The 18,829-nt window shown below is 32.9% G+C and overlaps 2 protein-coding genes across 8 annotated transcripts in view; both read right to left on the bottom strand.

Moving 5' to 3' along the window:
* Positions 1 to 8,644, bottom strand: part of LOC127727853 (ATP-binding cassette sub-family F member 1-like) — a 63,408-nt gene extending 54,764 nt beyond the window's left edge. Inside the window, exons 1-3 of the mRNA XM_052234972.1 lie at positions 8,373 to 8,644; positions 2,815 to 2,901; positions 2,030 to 2,171 (exon numbers count right to left, since the gene is read on the bottom strand). Coding sequence (XP_052090932.1) covers positions 2,030 to 2,171; positions 2,815 to 2,901; positions 8,373 to 8,507 — 364 coding nt within the window. The 5' untranslated portion in view covers positions 8,508 to 8,644. The remainder of the gene's footprint in view (positions 1 to 2,029; positions 2,172 to 2,814; positions 2,902 to 8,372) is intronic.
* LOC127727854 (F-box/WD repeat-containing protein 5-like) overlaps positions 1 to 18,829 on the bottom strand; it is a 125,061-nt gene that overhangs the window by 48,453 nt on the left and 57,779 nt on the right. Inside the window, exons 9-10 of one of the 7 annotated variants that reach the window (XR_007993868.1) lie at positions 1,388 to 1,526; positions 995 to 1,226 (exon numbers count right to left, since the gene is read on the bottom strand). The exons of the other annotated variants lie outside the window; for them this stretch is intronic. The gene's annotated coding sequence lies outside the window, so the exon portion shown is untranslated. Of the gene's footprint in view, positions 1 to 994; positions 1,227 to 1,387; positions 1,527 to 18,829 lie in introns of those variants that run through there. 7 annotated transcript variants of the gene reach the window in all.

The following is an 18,829-nucleotide window of genomic DNA, read 5'->3' as shown; positions in this document are numbered from 1 at the left end:
TATATAATTTTTTTATTAGTTGTTATTGGCATTGAACTAGCTTTCAGTAACTGCAAGTATTCTCAGATCTGTACTTTTGTTAGTTTTTTGTGTTTTGATTGATTTGATGAGTTAAGCCCTTTCCAACTGATTTTTATAGTTGACCGTTACACCACTGTTTCGGGTTAGGGGCAAGGTTTGGCACCAGCAAACATGTTTAACCCCACCATATTCTGTATGTGCCTGTCCTAAGTCAGAAGTCTGTAATTAAGTGGTTGTCCCATTGATGGGAATTTAAATTTCTCCTTGAAAAAACAATTATTCATTGATTAATTTGGATGTACAAATAAATAAACTGCTAGTGATGAAAAATCACGCACCCACTGAATGAACTCCACAGAGAACAATACATATTGTATTTATTCAATGAGGCAGTACACTTATACACTTGACTAAATTTGTCATTGGGACCATAAAATTGTCACTTAAGCACACAAAAATGATGCAAAGAGAGACCGTAGATGAATTTATAGGGAACAAAATACCAAAATTTACTTTTTTCTTATCTCTGCAAGCCAAATTGTTCGAAGATTTTGAAAATTTCAAACAATTAAATTCCATAAAAGTTTGTGTTTTTCTAGATTTATTAACAATAATTGTTTCAGCAATTTTTTGAAGGAATTACACGATAACTTTTTTTCTATTGAAATTTGAATAAAATGCTCCGCTGGAGCACAGCTTGATACGACCGCAGAGGTCGAACCCTGAACAGTTGGGGCAAGTATAGACACAACATTCAAGCTTGATACAGCACTCAATTTGGATTGTAATTAAATATTTGACACAGCATAGGTTTCTGACACAGAATGAATGTGGTCTCAGAACTTAAAATTTTTTAATTTACCTATTCAAAACATATCATTATTATTTGCTTTTATATATAAATCAGAAATACCGGGTAACCAATTTAAAATGGAAAATTTTAAAGAAAAAAAAGGAAAAGAAATCCCCCCCCCAATTTTTTGAACCCCCTTATGATTCATCATCCCCAAACTCAATCCCAGCCTTCCCTTTGTGGTATGGTACCTTGCATTACAATTTCAGAGAGATCCATACACTTGAACACAAGTTATCGTCTGGAAACTAGAAAAATGCTTGTTTTTTGCCGCTTTTTGGCCCCTAATTCCTAAAATTTGGAGGCAATTACCCCCAAAATCAATCCTAGCATTCCCTTTGTGATATGGAACCTTGTGGTACAATGTCATAGCGATCCATACACTTACACACAAGTTATTGTCATGAAACTAGAAAAATGCTTGTTTTTTGCCCCTTTTTGGCCCCTAATTCCTAAAATTTGGTGGCAAATGCCCCCAAAATAAATCCCAGCATTCCCTTTGTGATATGGAACCTTGTGATACAATGTCAGAGAGATCCATACACTAACACACAAGTTATGTCTGGAAGTTACAAAAATGCTTATTTTTGGCCCCTTTTTGGCCCCTAATTCCTTAACTGTTGGTACCATAACCCCCAAAATCAATCCCCACCTTTCTTTTGTGGTATTGAACCTTATGGTAAAATTTCATAGAGATCCATTCACTTAAACTAAAGTTAGAGTGCGAAAACCAATGTGTCTTCGGACGACAACGACGCCAACGTCATACCAATATACGACCGCAAAATTTTTTTGCGGTCGTATAAAAATTAAATGTATTATCTGAGCGTTCTGGAACTTTCGAATTATTCAATAATTTCATACCATGACATTTCAGATCTATTTTAAAATATGTTTTTTCTAGCTATGCATTGAGAACTTGTGCAAAAACAAACAATAATATATGCCTACTAGTGTTTTGACTCTTGTTTTAAGGGCAACTCAAAACTGGTCATATTAATATACTCTAAACATAAAATGCTGAGGTGAATTTCAACAAGACTTTAGCAGATGATGCATGGACCCCTACCCTTTTAATTGTGTAAACATAGGAGAAATTAAAAGAGGAAAACTTTGGGGGTTACCAAGGCCTACCCCCTTAACAGACAAATTTACCCTTAGTATCCTCCTCTTCTTCCTCTCCATTTTCTTCTTCATTCTGTTCCTTTAAGTATGCTGCATCCCTGTCAACCTCTACTGGTGATGTTTTCTTTGACACTCTTTTTTCTTCTTTATTTTTGACAGTCACAAACTGAATCTAAATTTAAACAAAGAAACATATACACAAACAACAAGAAAATGTGTGACATTGTTATAATAAATAGAGAATGTGTCCATGGGACACAGATGATGCCCCTGCTTGCAGAAAACGTTATAAAGGGACATAACTACAGAACTGTAAAAATGACGCCACCAAAATTTGAACTTGACCTGTGTTTTATGGAAATAAGCATTGTGTATAAGTTTCATAACATTTGGTAGAGGCAAACTAAAGTTAGAGAACGGAAACCAATTTCGGGACATATGGACGGATGGACAATTTTTCCATTCATAAAGGGGCATAACTCAGGAACAGTAAAAAAGATGCCACTCAAATTCGAATTTGATCTGTGTTTTATGGTAATAAGCTTTGTGTATAATTTTCATAACATTTGGTCAAGGGAAACTAAAGTTAGAGAACGGAAACCAATTTCAGGACGTATGGACGGACACACAGACAAGGGTAAACCTTAATGCCCCCTCCGCTATGGCAGGGCATAAAAAATAATATCACATGGAGATCTTTGGGTTGATAGACTGTTGGGTACTGTCATCTTGTTTCAGAATTAGATGACAAACCAAATAGTTGCCAGGTGATGGTAATATAATACTACAATTTGATTCCTGATATATAATACTACCTCTTCTTCAGTTTGTTCCTCGTTATCTTCACCGTTCTCTTCTTCTGCCATCAATTCTGCTAACTTCTTTAACTTGGAGGATTTGCCCTGCAAAAATTCCTATATTTTAATAACAAATACATCACTTCCACAAACATCGACCGAAGCACCATTGACTGTCTGTATAAATATATATATGTTTAAAGTTGTCACATGTTTACTTTAAACGTATATAATAAAATTAAAATTTGATATGGCGGCATGGTCAGTAACATTATCATCCTTTAGGACAGACAAAACATAGCTGATCTAAGAGGTATAACATCTAATTGCCACTATACATCATGTACTGTGTTACAACCCTAGATAAAGCCAATAAGGAAAGGTATTATGCGACTAATGAAAGCTATATTTTACAGCTTAGTTGGTTGAGTGGTCTTGGGCGCTGGACACAGTGCAGGCAGTGTTTGCCACAATGTCACAGAAGCAGGGGTTGGAATCCCGCTGAGGGAAGAACAAAAAATTTGTTAACACAAATTTACAGATCTAACATTGTTGGGCTAGATTTGAGACAAATTATCTATACATTATGGTGTTAGCCCTGTATGACCACGGGTTATCCAGTGGAAAATGTCTGTTGTAAAATTGTCACATGCTAAGATGCATAAATACACATACATAGTTATTCTGTTAAAAACCACTCGTATTGGTGCTGAGGGAATCAGAGTGGAACTGGGTTATTGCTGTTGATTTAAGTTGATTGATCTACAACACTGTCATATTATACATATATAAATATATATTTAAAAATATATATTATTTTGTTTATTCTAACTTATATGATTCACTCAGAAGGAGTCACATGTTCAACTATATTTTCAAACGTAGACTGAATATCGCAGATAAAATAGTGATATTGCTGTTATTTTAAAATATATCTAAAATCAGAAATCTAAAAACCTCAATACTTTGTGATGCAATCATAATAACCAATCAAGTGAATTTCTTCTCTATTTATGATGTAATGACAATAATATAACAATTGTGGCCTTTGAGTGAGGCAATTAGAGAAAAACTTCATCCTCAGTCAATATATTTCTTTCGGCATGATAAGGTCAATATCTCCTCATATTAACCTTAAACAAAGGCCATTATTGTAAAATATCAATATAATATCAAAGTCTACAGGGATTGAACTTTATTTATTTCTCAAGGAGCCAGTGGGCCCCTAATCTATACTATTAAACGAGAAGACCTCATTTTGTGTGTCGCTTCTCTTCCTTCCCCAATAAATTAATCATCATGCCTCTGTGTCCTATAGGTACCATGCATAGTCGTATTTGTCATCCATTCTTATGATTATTCAGTTTGGGTTATTTTGGGAGAAAAACGAAGAAAAAGGCGTCCGGATATTGTTTCCGTCATCAGACCGACTTTTAAGTCATACCCAAGACTTCCGATTTTAAACTTTAAAAGAGGGAGTAAACGGTTATTTTCGTGCAATGTGTTTTGCCACTTTTTATTTGTTCGCTCATCGTGAAGTGGCAATTTTATTTCGCGTTCTTCCGTGTAGATACCCCCTTTTTACTACCCTCTTTAAACATAATTTTCATAATTACTCGGGGACAGGACAATTATTTTCGCGTTATTCTGCATGTATACTATGATTATAATCCTATGATATATAGACTCTCTCTATATAACATAGCTGTGATCGCCGTGGAGAAGAAACTTGGAATTGATAGTCAGTAGCAAATACACTTTATTTATATTATATGACCATTATATGTATGTTCAAAGTATACAGAAACGCGAAAATCATGGAATTTAACAGAGAGCAAAAAAATAACAGACTTTGGAAAAAATGGAGAGGGCTTAAAATAATTGTCCTGTCTCCAAGTGCCTATGACTCAGTTTGATACCTTATCTGAAATTCTCCAGACATAAAATCTTTTACAAAAAATCATCCTACAACAGTTAACATACTTTCAACCAAGCTCTAAATACCCGCGATTTCGCGGATGTGTTCTAGTAAAATAGATTTTGGGGCCCACAGTAAATCTTAATAGACCAAAAATTTATGGAAGTTATGATTCTTAATACAAATTATAGGACACCTTAGCCAAATTAAATCTTCTTCAAGCTAAACTTAAACATTATGTATTTGTATAAGTGCTGGTGTGTTTATTGATTTCCTTATTTAAATGTAGAAATCATACTTCTTAGGGACATTCCATGATTATTATGTTCTCCTTGGCATTGCTCTATAACCTTGAACCTTTTTTATGGTTAATATTTTTGTACTTAAGAGTGTGCACTTCTATTTAAGGACAAAATAATTTTTGCTGCCTGGGATTCAGACATGGGTTTTAACTTGTTGATCTCTTTCTCTGAGGCTTTTTTGTGTCTCTTTGTAGACTCGTGCTTAACCATACTATCAAGCTTGTAAGATTGACAACCTGTACTAAAATTACTATGGCCATGGGCGATTTGATTTGTTTGCTATTCTTTAATTAATTGTTGCGATCACTTCCCTTTTTCATATTATTAAGCTCTATTTAATTCAGGATTTTTCTTTTCAATGGTTTATTTTCAGAAGCAGTAGAAAATAAATGTGGATAGTGTCCACATGTGGACACAGATGATGCCCCCGCTTGCATATCATATAGTTATAAAGGGACATAACTGAAGAACGGTAAAAGTGACGCTACCCAAATTTGAACTTGATCTGAGTTTTGTGGTAATAAGCATTGTGTGTAAGTCTCATAACATTTGGTTGAGGCTAACTTAAGTAGAGAACAGAAACTAAAAATTCAGCAATTTTTCTATTTGTAAACACGCATAACTCTAGAACGGTTGTGTATAAGTTTTACAACATTTGGTTGAGACAAACTAAAAAATTCAGCAATTTTTATGTTTATAAAGGGACATAACCCTAGAATGGTAAAAGTGTTGCCACCTAATTTCGTACTTAATCTGTATTATGTAGTAATAAGCATTGTGTATAAGTTTCATAACATTTGGTTGAGGCAAACTCAAGTTAGAGAACTGAAACAAAAAAATTGTACTTGATCCTTACTGCGTTTTGTGGTAATGAATATTGTGTATAGGTTTCATAATGTTTGGCTGGGGAAAACTTCAGTTACAGAATGGAAACTAAAAAATTTTGCAATCTTTCTATTTATAAAGGGACATAACTCAATAATGGTAAAAGTGACACTACCCAAATTCAACTTGATCTGTGTTTTATCAGTGGAAGTCAAAATTAAACATTGCATTGTATAAAGCATTGATTGTAGTTGATTCAACTATAATCATGGTCAAAGGAAGATAACTCCAATTTTAAAAATATATTATATAAACTTGATATTTAGAAGAAAATAAAAATTTTGCAATTTTTCCTTTTATAAAGGGGCATAACTCTAGATCGGTTAAAGTGACACCACCAAAATTCAAACTTGATCTGTGTTTTGTGGTAATAAGCATTGTGTATAAGTTTCATAACATTTGGTTGAGGCAAACTTAAGTTAGAGAACGGAAACTAAAAATTTTGCAATATTTCCTTTTATAAAGGGGCATAACTCTAGATCGGTTAAAGTGACGCCACCAAAATTCAAACTTGATCTGTGTTTTGTGGTAATAAGCATTGTGTATAAGTTTCATAACATTTGGTTGAGGCAAACTCAAGTTAGAGAACGGAAACCAATTTCGGGACGTACGTACGTACGTACGTACGTACAGACGGACAAGGGTAAAACTTAATGCCCCCTCCGCTACGGCGGGGGCATAAAAAGTTGCTCAGGCTTGCCTTGCGAGACTTTGTTAGAAATATACATTGTACATGGACTGTTAAACATTGAAAACAAAGTAAGAAGAATCTTTCTAATTCAGTATTCAAAAATTCTTTAGGAAATAATAAATATACCAAAATCTTGGGTATATACATGTAATCTCAGGTAGTAAAACAATTTTTATTCAAAAATTTTTAATATGCTGATATCATCCGAGACAAATTTAACCTCAAGGGTCATGTATCAAACCAAAACATTTCTACGATGAAATTAGAAACCATATCATGCCTGCAAAACAGGACAGCCAGAAGTCTACTGCACAAACAGGAAAATTTATCAAAGTCTAAAGATTTATGCAATGATATTGACAATAGATGAAAAATATACAAATACATTTGTAAAGTGAAATGAAATCTTATTGACATACATTTCAACACAGCAAATGGCCTTTAAACTGAAACAGTAAGATTAAGATAAGTTGATTCAAAGGATCAACAAGTTTAGATTAATAAAAGTATCTTAATTTACAGGCTCTATAAACATGATAAACAACATCACTGTAAAATTTGTATGTGATATCCTGTTTGTAATAAGAATTCTACAGGTACAGCCAAACTTCCAAACTTGATGGCAATACCTCCCAGTGTTCTCCCCAGGGCCTTTTAGCATCATGGTATAAATGTGATGCTATAATCTTAAATGTGATGCTATCTGAAGTGGTTTTCTTATAGATTATGTTATGGATGTGATGCTATGATTTATAGAAACAAGATGGTATTTCAATTTCCCCTGTTTACCAGGATGCTAAATGAAATATCTGGGGAGAACACTGCCTCCTTATAACAGTGTTTAAAGAGACTAACGATACTTACAATTTGGGAAAAATTTGATTGATATTGTAAAGCATAGAACTTTTCCGTCAGTTTTTCAACAAATTGATTTTCCTGTGCCATTGGCAAGAACTATCCGGAAAATAAAATTTTTCCTTTACGATTTTTACATTTAGTTTTCATATTAAAACTAAATAAACATCACAGGTTAGAGACAAAACAATATGGCCATCTATGATCGTTTAAGGCAAGTATTTTCAAAATTTTAATGGATTCTGAAAAGCTAATATGACTCCTAGTCCATACACCTTATCGCTATTTATTCCATCCCGGGTAAGTTCTGAAATTACACAACTTTTTCATCCAGTTGTATCTGGGGCCCTGTTTAAACAATGTATCATGCATAATACTTTTTAAAGAGACCTGTTTAAACCATCGTAAACACTTCAAACAAAGTATTTCTTTTACTTTAATTTCGGTTTCGAAAAAGTGGATCATAATCTATCAAAGTTTCAAAATGTTCGCTTTCTAAATTTTTTCGTTACTGATGACCTTTGTTTTGGCGCCGGATGACCCAAACAGGAAGTTGTCTAAGTGACTGTTTTTCTGGATTGGACTAAATAACGATACAGTGTATTCTTACCTGTTTCAGTTGTACAGAATGGTGCTGTAGACATAAAAGGCACGTGTCAAGGCGAGATAGTTTTATATAAAAAATTTCTTGATAAGGATTCTGGTGACAGCCAAATCAGAGAATCCTAAAAGGGATGAAACTTTTTCATGTGCAAATTGCCACTTACCCTAGTGTCTGAATCAAATACTTATAATAGAAAATATTTTTTTTTTTTTGATGGGGCCAGATCGATTTTGGCCGAATCGACTTTGGTTCGGATATATTTGTGGCCTTACGGTTTTGGACCGGAACGACCTGAAAGAGTAATACAAAGCAATTTTTTACCTTTTCTTTCTTTTTCTTTGATTTTTCTTCTGATTCATCCATTTCAAGACCGGCCATTCTCTCTTCTAATTTTGAATCGCCGTCCTCTTCTTCCAACTCACTTTTCTTCTTTTTACCTCTGTCCTTTTTAGGCATGATTAATATTGTCAAATAAAATAGATATACCGTCGTTTTTAACTGATTGTGTGATTAAATTTCTTAGTTTTCCAGATTGCTCAATCGTTTTGAAACCGGAAGAAGCATGTGTGAATTTATAAACTCCAATACAAACTCCGATACAATTCCGGAATTAGGGAGAGAGAGAAAAGGGGGAACAATACGAAAAAATAAATAAAACAACACGAGTCGAATAATCACAGAAAACACAATATAATCTAATAGAATATTAATTTTTATTTTAAGTCGGGTTTACATGAACATTAGAAACATAATCTCTGTCGAGCTTTTTGCCGACATAATAAATTCTTCTTCTGATTGCATGGACATTCTTCCAATCATGGAACACCACATACAGCTGTGTATGTGTATTGAAACGCGTCGCATAATTTTAAAATTTATTCATACCAAGAATTTATATAGTATCCGTGTTTATACTAGTAAATTCAAAATCTAAAAGGACAAATTTATACTGTATTAATAGGGGAAATACATTTTTAAATTTATATATACGAATAAATTTAAAATCTACTGAGGAGGATACTTTTATACAGTAAACGTTAAGCTGGAATAAACAAGGCTTAAAATCTAAAAGGATACTTTATACAGTATAAGTTAAGCAGGAAGAATACCCTGTCACTCCTTGTTTATCTGTACATACCATGATGCGTACAAAAATCTGACCAAGCACTGTTCAGTAGCCACTTTATATACAATGTCAGTTTATAATCATCTCCTTGTATACTATATATCCGAGTTATAGCTTTAAAAGTCTGATTCTATGTGTATGAAGTTTATAACATAGACTTGACGAAAGATTATGGATATTGATAATGTCCTCCTTTTTGAATAATGCACAGTAGTGCCGGATACAGTCGATTACAAGCTGTACAATATCTTTTTTCTTTGAGAAAGTGTTTTTCCAATTTTGTGGTTCGATGATGTTTATTGTATATATTTTCAGTTCTTGAAAAGCTTCTTTTTTTTGCTTAAATAGCGCCGGACAGTCTAGCAAGAAATGAATGTCATCTTCATCGCTCAATCCACAGCATTTACAAGTAGGTGCTTCCTTTCCTCCAGAATATTTATATTTTAGACTTTGTAAGAGATATGTTCCAGTAATTAGTCGTGCTTTTACAGTGCCTTTCTTTATATCTGAGATAGTTGAAATTAGCCTTTTGTGTATTTCTGCCTTAAGGGGCAATGCTCCAATAAGTAATAATTCTGCACAGTTTGCTGTTCTGATAGGTAGAGATTGGAAGCATTTCAAGTTCTTTAAATGAAATTTATTTAATTTGTCCATCTGGGAATTGTTTAGTGCATGGTAAAATTTCCAATCCATAAATCAGTCTTGGTAAAACTTAGCACTGGATATTTTATAAGATGTTGCGGGGTTTAATCCATTCGTTCCATGCACTTCGGTTCTTATAAGAGAATAAAGTGTCCTCCTGGCTATAGGCTCATTCTAGCATCAATATTAAGGTTGTTTTCTTTTAGTTCTGATCTTATGATTCCTAGATGGGTTGATTCTTTGGAAGGGTATATCATGGTGTTTTCCAATGTCGAACTTACTGTTGAACTATCCATTTTTGCGCATTTATTCAGAATGACAGATTTTTTTTTTCGGGGTGCAGCGTTACACGGTCCGGTTTGGAATGCCAGATAGCGGTAGATACCATTGTTTGAAGTTCTGACGGGTGGCTACTCAAGAAAGCAATATCGTCTGCACATGTTGGGCTTGTAACAATAACAACACATACAATATCAAGGTTACACCAAAGATTTGTATGCATTATACAAATCCTTGGTTCCATGATAAAAAGTCCTAGCATTCAAATCTAAGAAAGTGTTCTTTCTTGTGAGGAAACTGTCAAACTGCTTGGTATTGATATCGATTATCAACTGAACTTTGATGCCCATATCAGCAGCTTGTGCAGAAAGGCGTCACAGCAACTTAATATTCTTAAACGACTGGGTCTATGTTATCGAGACTAAATAAACTGACAATATTGCATACTTTTATTTTAAGTGACTTTAATATTTGTCCTCTAACGTGACACTTCTGCACGGAAACTAACTCTAAAAAGTTAGAAAAAGTGCAGGAGAGAGCACTCCGTTTTGTAAATGAGGATTATACCTCATCATATGATACCCTTCTAGATGTGGCAAGGGTTACAACTGTGCAGGTGAAAAGAATCAGGACAATGGCACTTGAAACAAAAAAAATCCTTAACGGTTAGGCTCCAGTGTGTTTGAGTGACCTTGTCAATCCAAAGGACTCAAAATATAATTTTAGGTAAAGTAACATCCTGGACATACCGCAGGTAAGAACTAGTATATACGGTAATGGATCATTCAGATATGCAGCTGCTTCACTCAAGAATAGCCTGCCAAACCATAAGGACTGAAAAATATTGTTTTTTTTTTTAATATTAAGAGTTTGCTTCAGTCCTGGAATGGTTAGAACTGTCGTTGCTCAGCCTGCAGATAGTTAAACTCTGTTTATGTTTGTCTCTGTGCATAGTTATTAAGCGGAGACTCATAGAGGTGATTGCCACATGAGTCCTAGTTTGGAACTATTCTCAGCACACCAAATTTTTCAATTTATTCAAATCTGTGGTCTGGCTTCGCTAAATATATTTTTATTTTTTGCTTGCTTCAGACGCTTCGATTACAGTTAAACGCTCATGCTTCATTTTATTTAGTTTTTAATTACCACATAGATCTTTAATATTAGATTTCTTATTATGTTTAAAGTGGCTCATATTCTTATTTTTCAGTGCTCAATTTTAAAACAAATTTCTTAGTTTTTTAAATATTAAATTTATCATGATTTGTATCTATAATTCTAAATGTTCTTAGTGCTTATTCCAAATTTTTAGTAGATACATTTTCATCATACTTCAAGTTTGCTCAAACATGTTTAGGGACTTATCATTTTGTAACCTGGGAAGGGGAGGGGACTGGTCATTTTGAAATCAAACATATAAAATTTTCTTGATCCTCCCATAATATTTCACTATTTTTATTTTACCCCCCACCCCCCCTTAAAAACATTTTTAAAAAATATCACTCCCCCTCTATTTAACATGCCAAAATGTTAACATGCAAAAAACTTAGCTTTGACACACATGATATGTAGGATATACTTGAAGATTCAAAAGTTCACAAATGTTTCATTAGAGATAAAATTGAACTTTGAATTTATAAAAAAAATAAAATGATAAGTCCCTTAACCAAGTCTTTCACATATAAATACCAAATTTTGAGTCTGTAATGTATGTTGTTATTATTGCTTTTATGTTATTTATATGTTTTTATATTCGGTTAAAAGCTCTCTCGAGCTAGTGTTGTACAGTAGTTATATAAATAAATTTTCTTATCTTATCTTTAGTTATCTTATTTGCTGTTATTTGATACAATATTGATAAAGTGTTGTTTCGTTTGGGTTTTATAAAATATAGCTATACAATGCAATTCATAACAGTAAAGACAAAACTTACTAACTAAATGGGGCACAGTTAGTCCCCATTGGAATACTTGACAATATACTTTATCTCCAAAATTAACATATTAATTATCAAGCAAAAAACTGAAGGTCATTTTTTTGCTTTTTTGGACTTGCTTTGTGTTTATTTTGATTTATGTAAAAAAACAATTCAGTTTTTGTGGTCTTTTGGAGATGGTTATATTCATGCTAGTATACACACATAATATATCTTTTATTCGAAATTACTAATAAAAAAAACAATATCGATTTTAAAAAAATCCTGTTCCTGTGTGCTATAAAAATTGTTTTTTTTTATTAATGTTGGGGGAAAATGAGTATGTTCCGATATAAAGCCCGTGCCCCTCCCCGGCAACAAAAGTTAAATGTTCGGTCTGATAGATATTGGGCGATAATTTAAGGGCAGTGAGAATGAGTTATCGCCTTTTTTTATTGAATATTACTTGAAGGGGTATTGCTACTATTTCAGGGCACATTTTCAACATTTTATGACTTATTTTATCTGGTTATGTAGCCTTGTTTATAACATCAATTATTGTATCATTTTTAATAAATACATTACTGAAATATAAAAATAAGATTATGTGGTATGATTGCCAATGAGACAACTCTCCACCAGAGACCAAATGACTAACAAGTAACTATATGTCACCGTACGATCTTCACAGTGAGTAATCCGCATAAAAATCTATAAAAGGTCGCGAAATGACTGTTCGCTTTTCCTTCGACGACTCCTCCCTCTTCCAATGTTCACATTAAGTAATGTCTGTATTTAAAAGATAAAATTTAGTTGGTCATTTATCCTCATTATCTTAATTATGAATAGCGCTCAAACTTTAATCTGGAGAGGAGAAATACTGCAAAACCAATTTTTCGGTTTAATCATAAGCCTGTAATTCAGAGGTTGTCGTTTGTTCCTGCATATCATATTTGTTTTTCGTTCATTTGTTTTGTACATAAATCAGACTGTTGGTCTTCTCGTCTGAAGTGTTTCTTGCTCTCTCATTTCGGGGCCTTTTATAGCTGACTATGCGGTATCGGGTTTTTGCTCATTGTTGAAAGCCGTATACGGTGACTTATAGTTTTCTCATTGGCAATCATACCACATCTCCTTATTTTTATATTTCATTCATTTTATAGTATATGCATCGGGTTGAATTCATTTTCAAAAATAATAAGATCTTTAATTTGCTATCCTATTTTCATTTTGTTAAATCTGTTTCTCTGCTATTTATTTTTCAGCAAATAAAATCCTTTTTACAGCGGATGACCGTGAGGGCATTCCGGTGTTATATTGCCGCAGACATTTCTACCCACGTGACTTTTTGACTGATAACCGAACGTATTTCGTATAATTACGCAGATATCATCGAGTGCAAAATAACATTCCTTATCGCTTGTTATATATTAATTTCATCAAAAAATATTCATGAAAATATTTTTTAATAGCATAGATAAATGATATGAAAATGTTTTGTCGAGAGAAATATATATATCAACAACAAATCAAGTATACCGAAAATTTGTGTTAACGCATGCGGAAGAATATCTCAAAAACGTTTTGCAACAAACGCGGGAAAATATGAATGCCTACTCAAATCCAATCTATTAGAAAAACGAATTATTACAGAAGAGTGTCCACCATGCACTTACACTGCACTATCATTAGAATAGTAGAATAAAATGATATACAAATGGATGAAAATTATATAAACCTGTTATACAAATATTAATATAATATATTACAACAAACTAGAGTATACTGATTACAAATGATTATATCACTACAATATAATAGTTATTACGGTGAGGTTGAATTCCCTGTCATTTATTCATCACCCACACAGGAACTTGTCTCAGAAAAAAATATTTCTATGTACCTTAACCTAACTTTCAGCTATAAAGATGTGATATTTTTTTCTGAGACAAGTGCTTGTGACCATCCACCAGAACTTGCGGTCATCCGATGTACAGTACTTCAGCACTTTGATTAACCATGCCGACTTGCGTATAAGATCATTGCAGTTTACGCATTTCTTTTCCTATACATATATATGTATATATAGCTCATTAGTAAACCAAGATTTATCTGTATACTGTTATATTGTTTTAGAGAGAATGTACTCACTTGTTACCTGAATAAATCTTGATCAATCAAAATAAATTATATTACCATTTCACGGGATAAAATATCCAGAATAAACTTTAAAGGAAGGCAAGGCAATAAGCTAAATTCTTATTGTCTACACTCCAATGTTCGAAAGACTCGAGTTACAGCTTATAATTATACAAACCGAGAAATTGCTGACTGCTATATTGGTCAAAAGTAAATATTAACAATATTGATAATGATGGCCTCATAGCCAATCATTATAAAAAAAATAGACATCGTATTATGCTACCATTTCCCTCTATAGATATAAACTTGTTTGGTACATGCTAGCCAAACCTAATGTGTTGGGTGTTAGTTTGTTGTTTCATATTAAAATGCTAGTAAAATCGCATAACATAATTATTACTGATGTGGGGGGGGGGGGGTTGAGCGCTCACAAACATGTTTAACCCGGCCACATACTTTATGTGCCTGTCCAAAGTCGGGAGCGTGTAGTTATTGTCTGTCATATTTGTTTTTCGTAAATTGTTTTGTCATAGATTAGGCCGTTAGTTTTCTCGTTTGAATCGTTTCACATTTTCCATGTCTTGGCCTTTTATAGCCGACTATACGATATGGGGTTTTCTCATTGTTGAAGGCCGTATGGTGGCCTATAATTGCTTTTACACACTTCATTTAAACTCTGGTGGATAGTCGTCTCATTGGCAATCTTACCATATTCCCTTATTTTTATATTAATTATACAAACTGTTAACAATCTTTCTTTCACTCTGCTTCGTGTATGTTCAGATCTTGCATTGGCTCTGAATAATTTTGGCAGGTGGTCCAAAAATACTCTCTAACTTGAATTTTTGGAGAGTTTGAATATTTATGCTTTATAATGAATAATTCTCATACAACATCAAATATTCTGATAACAAAGATAAAAAAAACGGTTTTTCGTAGGGTTCGTGTCGCTCGTTATTTAGTTCTCTGTGTATATAGTGTTCTGTTTTTTGTCTTTTTTTTCATGGTATTGTTGGTTATTTCTTGATTTTTTTTTAATGATTTCCCGATGGTGTCTTCTGCCTCTTTCTTTACATAGATATTCAATAGGGATTCGTTCAATCATCGCCACATCCTATGTTCCTGTCCAAAGTCAGGGCTTCATTTGATGTTGTACTATGTCATTTCTTAAGGTTTTTTTTCTTGTAAGTTTGATGAATTGTGATGTTATTGGTAGATCTTAGGTAGTTTCTGTTTAATTTACTCATAGTTTTTCAGATTCGGGATTTCTTACCATAAGATAACCTCTGGTTATTTGTTTCGTTAGGTTGCTGTCTCATTGACATATATCAAGGGATGTTTTATATCCCAATACGAGGCAACATACATGGTCACGCGTGCTTCCGTTACAATATTCTCCATGAAATTCTTACTGTAACAAAACAAACTGAAAGGTTGAATGAACTCGTAATTTCCAAGTTTTAGCATTAAAATGTTCTTTTAAAAATTAATGATTGCTTCATTTTATTGTTTTACAGGATCCAACGAAAGAGCTGACCGTGTGCAATTTAGTACAAAGCACTTATTCGTGTTCCTCAAGAATTTATATATTTTTTTTTTAAATAATACGGTGTTAATTGTTTTTTATTGAATGTTTCATTATAAGTGGATGGTAGTTAGGATTTGTAAATCATATATAAAAAGGGAAGACTTAATCCGATTTGTCCGATAGAATTCAGTATCGAATTTGTTCGTATATATCTGATACAATATTAAACATGCATCATTATAAAAAAATATTAGACAGATTATTCCCATAATTTAAAATAACGAACGAACTTTAAAAAAGGGGATATAAATGTTTTGCCTAAAATTTACTTCAAAATCGACTTCATTTTTACAGAGGAGAAGTTCCGAATTTCTCAATTTTTCTCTGTTAGTAGCACATACCCCCCTTTTTATAATCAAAATAACATAGTATTAGCGCACCGTGTGCAAAATGTTTTTTACCGACGTGTGCAAACTTTTACATCACTAAAAGTTCCTCAAGCATCCGTCCTACGAAGATGCCTCCAAAATTTGTGAGTATTTAGTTTTCGATTTGTTGAAAGAAAAAAATAATTTAGTTAACTTTTTAAAGAATGTTTACTATTGAATGTTTAGATGTATTTATAAATATAGATATAAGTCTTACAAAGGCGGAAAAATCTATATGTAAAGTATTGAAGTGGATGTGTATTATATCTTCATCGAAATCAACATTCTTCTAAACATGCGGAAGGCATCCTGTTGGTTTTATAACTTTACTTACAATAATATGTAAAATATTATATGTCATGATCACGACTTTACTTTGTAAAAATGTCGCCATTATAGATGTATAAGTAAAAAGTAAATATTGATTTTGTAATATTAAACATAAAATTCAGTTTAAGTGTGTATTATCTACTTAATCTGGTCTATCCTGGGTGGATTATTACATGTATTAGGAAGAGAGCAAGAAACGACAATAGACCATGCAATGCCTGAATGGGTTAGTCTGTATAGTGTCACAAAGATATATTTACTACCACTCAATGGAGACTTTATATATACAGGCTGATAAATTTACCAAAATGATCTAGACATGGAAATCGGCACATTTCCTTTATTTTGAGATTGGGAGTAGTAAAACTTCATAGAATGAACGATTAATGTTTTACAGCAAGTTTTCTTCACTAAACTTTTTATCAACGCAAATAGATGCAATCTGATATGGAAGATATTTTCTAATCTACACCCAATTATTTGAAATAAATTTGTTTAGGAATATACTCATATTTCATTCTCCAAGTAAACAAAAATTGGAATGTTATGTATGTCTCTAATTGCTTGTTTATCAGAATACATTGGGATATTATTTGTTTTTATCAATAGTTTGATTACAGCACATCAACATCATGAACATGGCTAATAATAAACAATTTTATGATTTAATTAGTTAGGAAGGGGAAGGAATTTTAATTAAAACATGTATTGTACTTCGCAGTCACGAAATTCCAAAACATCCATGATCGTTGCGCATGTATAAATCTTTTCAAGAATGTGAATAATGATTCTGAATGCCGTCCCTTATTTTTTTGTTTCTATAAAGAAAGATCGAACCACAATGTATTAATCCCTACACAAAGTTTTGTATTTAACTATTGCATCTGTGACCTGAGTGAGTCTGTGTACTATGTGGACCGACACTTCTTTAATACAGACATGTAAATAAGATATTGCATAATGCACCTTTGCATGCATTTTCCAATGAATATACAGGTGAGAATTTCAAAGCAATGAATCACTGAAAACACATCTTGTTTGCTATTTAAAGACGACATTGATTTCCCATTCACATTCATCTGTAAGTTCTTTCAGGACGTTACTCCCCCATCAACCGAGGCTCCACAGGCGTATCGTGTACTTTTAATTTGCATTAATTTGCTGTCAACAAGATGACATTTTAGAAGTATATTTTTTACAATCATCCTTCCACTAGGGCGCATGGCGGGTCCATCCAAAAAATAAACTCGTACAGCACACAAAAAAGTTAAGTCCCATATTTTAAAAGTACGTTGGTGCTGAACAAGCCCATGATTAACTATATATATATTAAGTGCATGCGATTAAATTGATAACATACTCTATTTTATATACAATTGTATACATGTATGTCTACTTCAAATAGTAAAGAACATCAGTTTCACTAAAAGAAGTCAAGGAAAAAAGGACGCCGTCATCTTATTAAATCAAACAAAATTATAGGTGTAATTGATAAAATGCATGCAAAAGTAATTATACAAATATCTGATTTACAAATCAAACATGTGATGACCAGAAGACACAAATAAGTCAACTAGTTTTAGAGAATGGTTACAGACATGATTTAATTCAAATGTAATCAAATCTATCCTACCCACATCATCATACTTTATTTCATCTTATAGGAGATTGACAAAAGACAACATGCATATATTATGTACAATTATAAGTTTTGAAACAATAACATTAGAAATGTCACTTAATATTTTGGATGGAAAAGTATTTTAGAAAGAAAAATCCTTCGTTAAGGACTTCCAAACAATGAGTATATTTTGATGAGTCTGATGTCACTGATGAGTCTTTTGTAGACGAAACGCGCGTCTGGCGCAGATGCAGAATTTCGGTCCTGGTATCTATGATGAGTTTATTTACAACCACTGGGTCGATGCCACTGCTGGTGGAGTTTTTATTCCCCGAGGGTGTCACCAGCCCAATAGTCAGCACTTCTGTGTTGACATGAATTATCATTGATATGGTCATAATTATAAATTAACTGTTTACAAAACTTTGAATTTTTGAAATACTAAGGCTTTTCTTCCTCAGGAATAGATTAGCTTAGCTGTATTTGGCAAAACTTTTAGGAATTTTTGGTCCTCAATGCTCTTCATCTTCGTACTTTATTTGACCTTTTTAACTTTTTTTTATTCGAGCGTCACTGATGAGTCTTTTATAGACGAAACGCGCGTCTGGCGCAGATGCAGAATTTCGGTCCTGGTATCTATGATGAGTTTATTTGCATAATACAACTTATCAAGCAATTATCTAAAGAAAAAATATATTTAAGTTACTGACAATGAATCTTCCGTAACATTTCGATTAAATTGTTTTCCATGTTTTTCCACTGTACAT

The sequence above is a fragment of the Mytilus californianus genome, unplaced genomic scaffold, assembly GCF_021869535.1.
Source record: "Mytilus californianus isolate M0D057914Y unplaced genomic scaffold, xbMytCali1.0.p SCAF_2, whole genome shotgun sequence".
NCBI lineage: Eukaryota > Metazoa > Mollusca > Bivalvia > Mytilida > Mytilidae > Mytilus > Mytilus californianus.
This window is presented reverse-complemented; position numbering and strand designations above follow the sequence as displayed.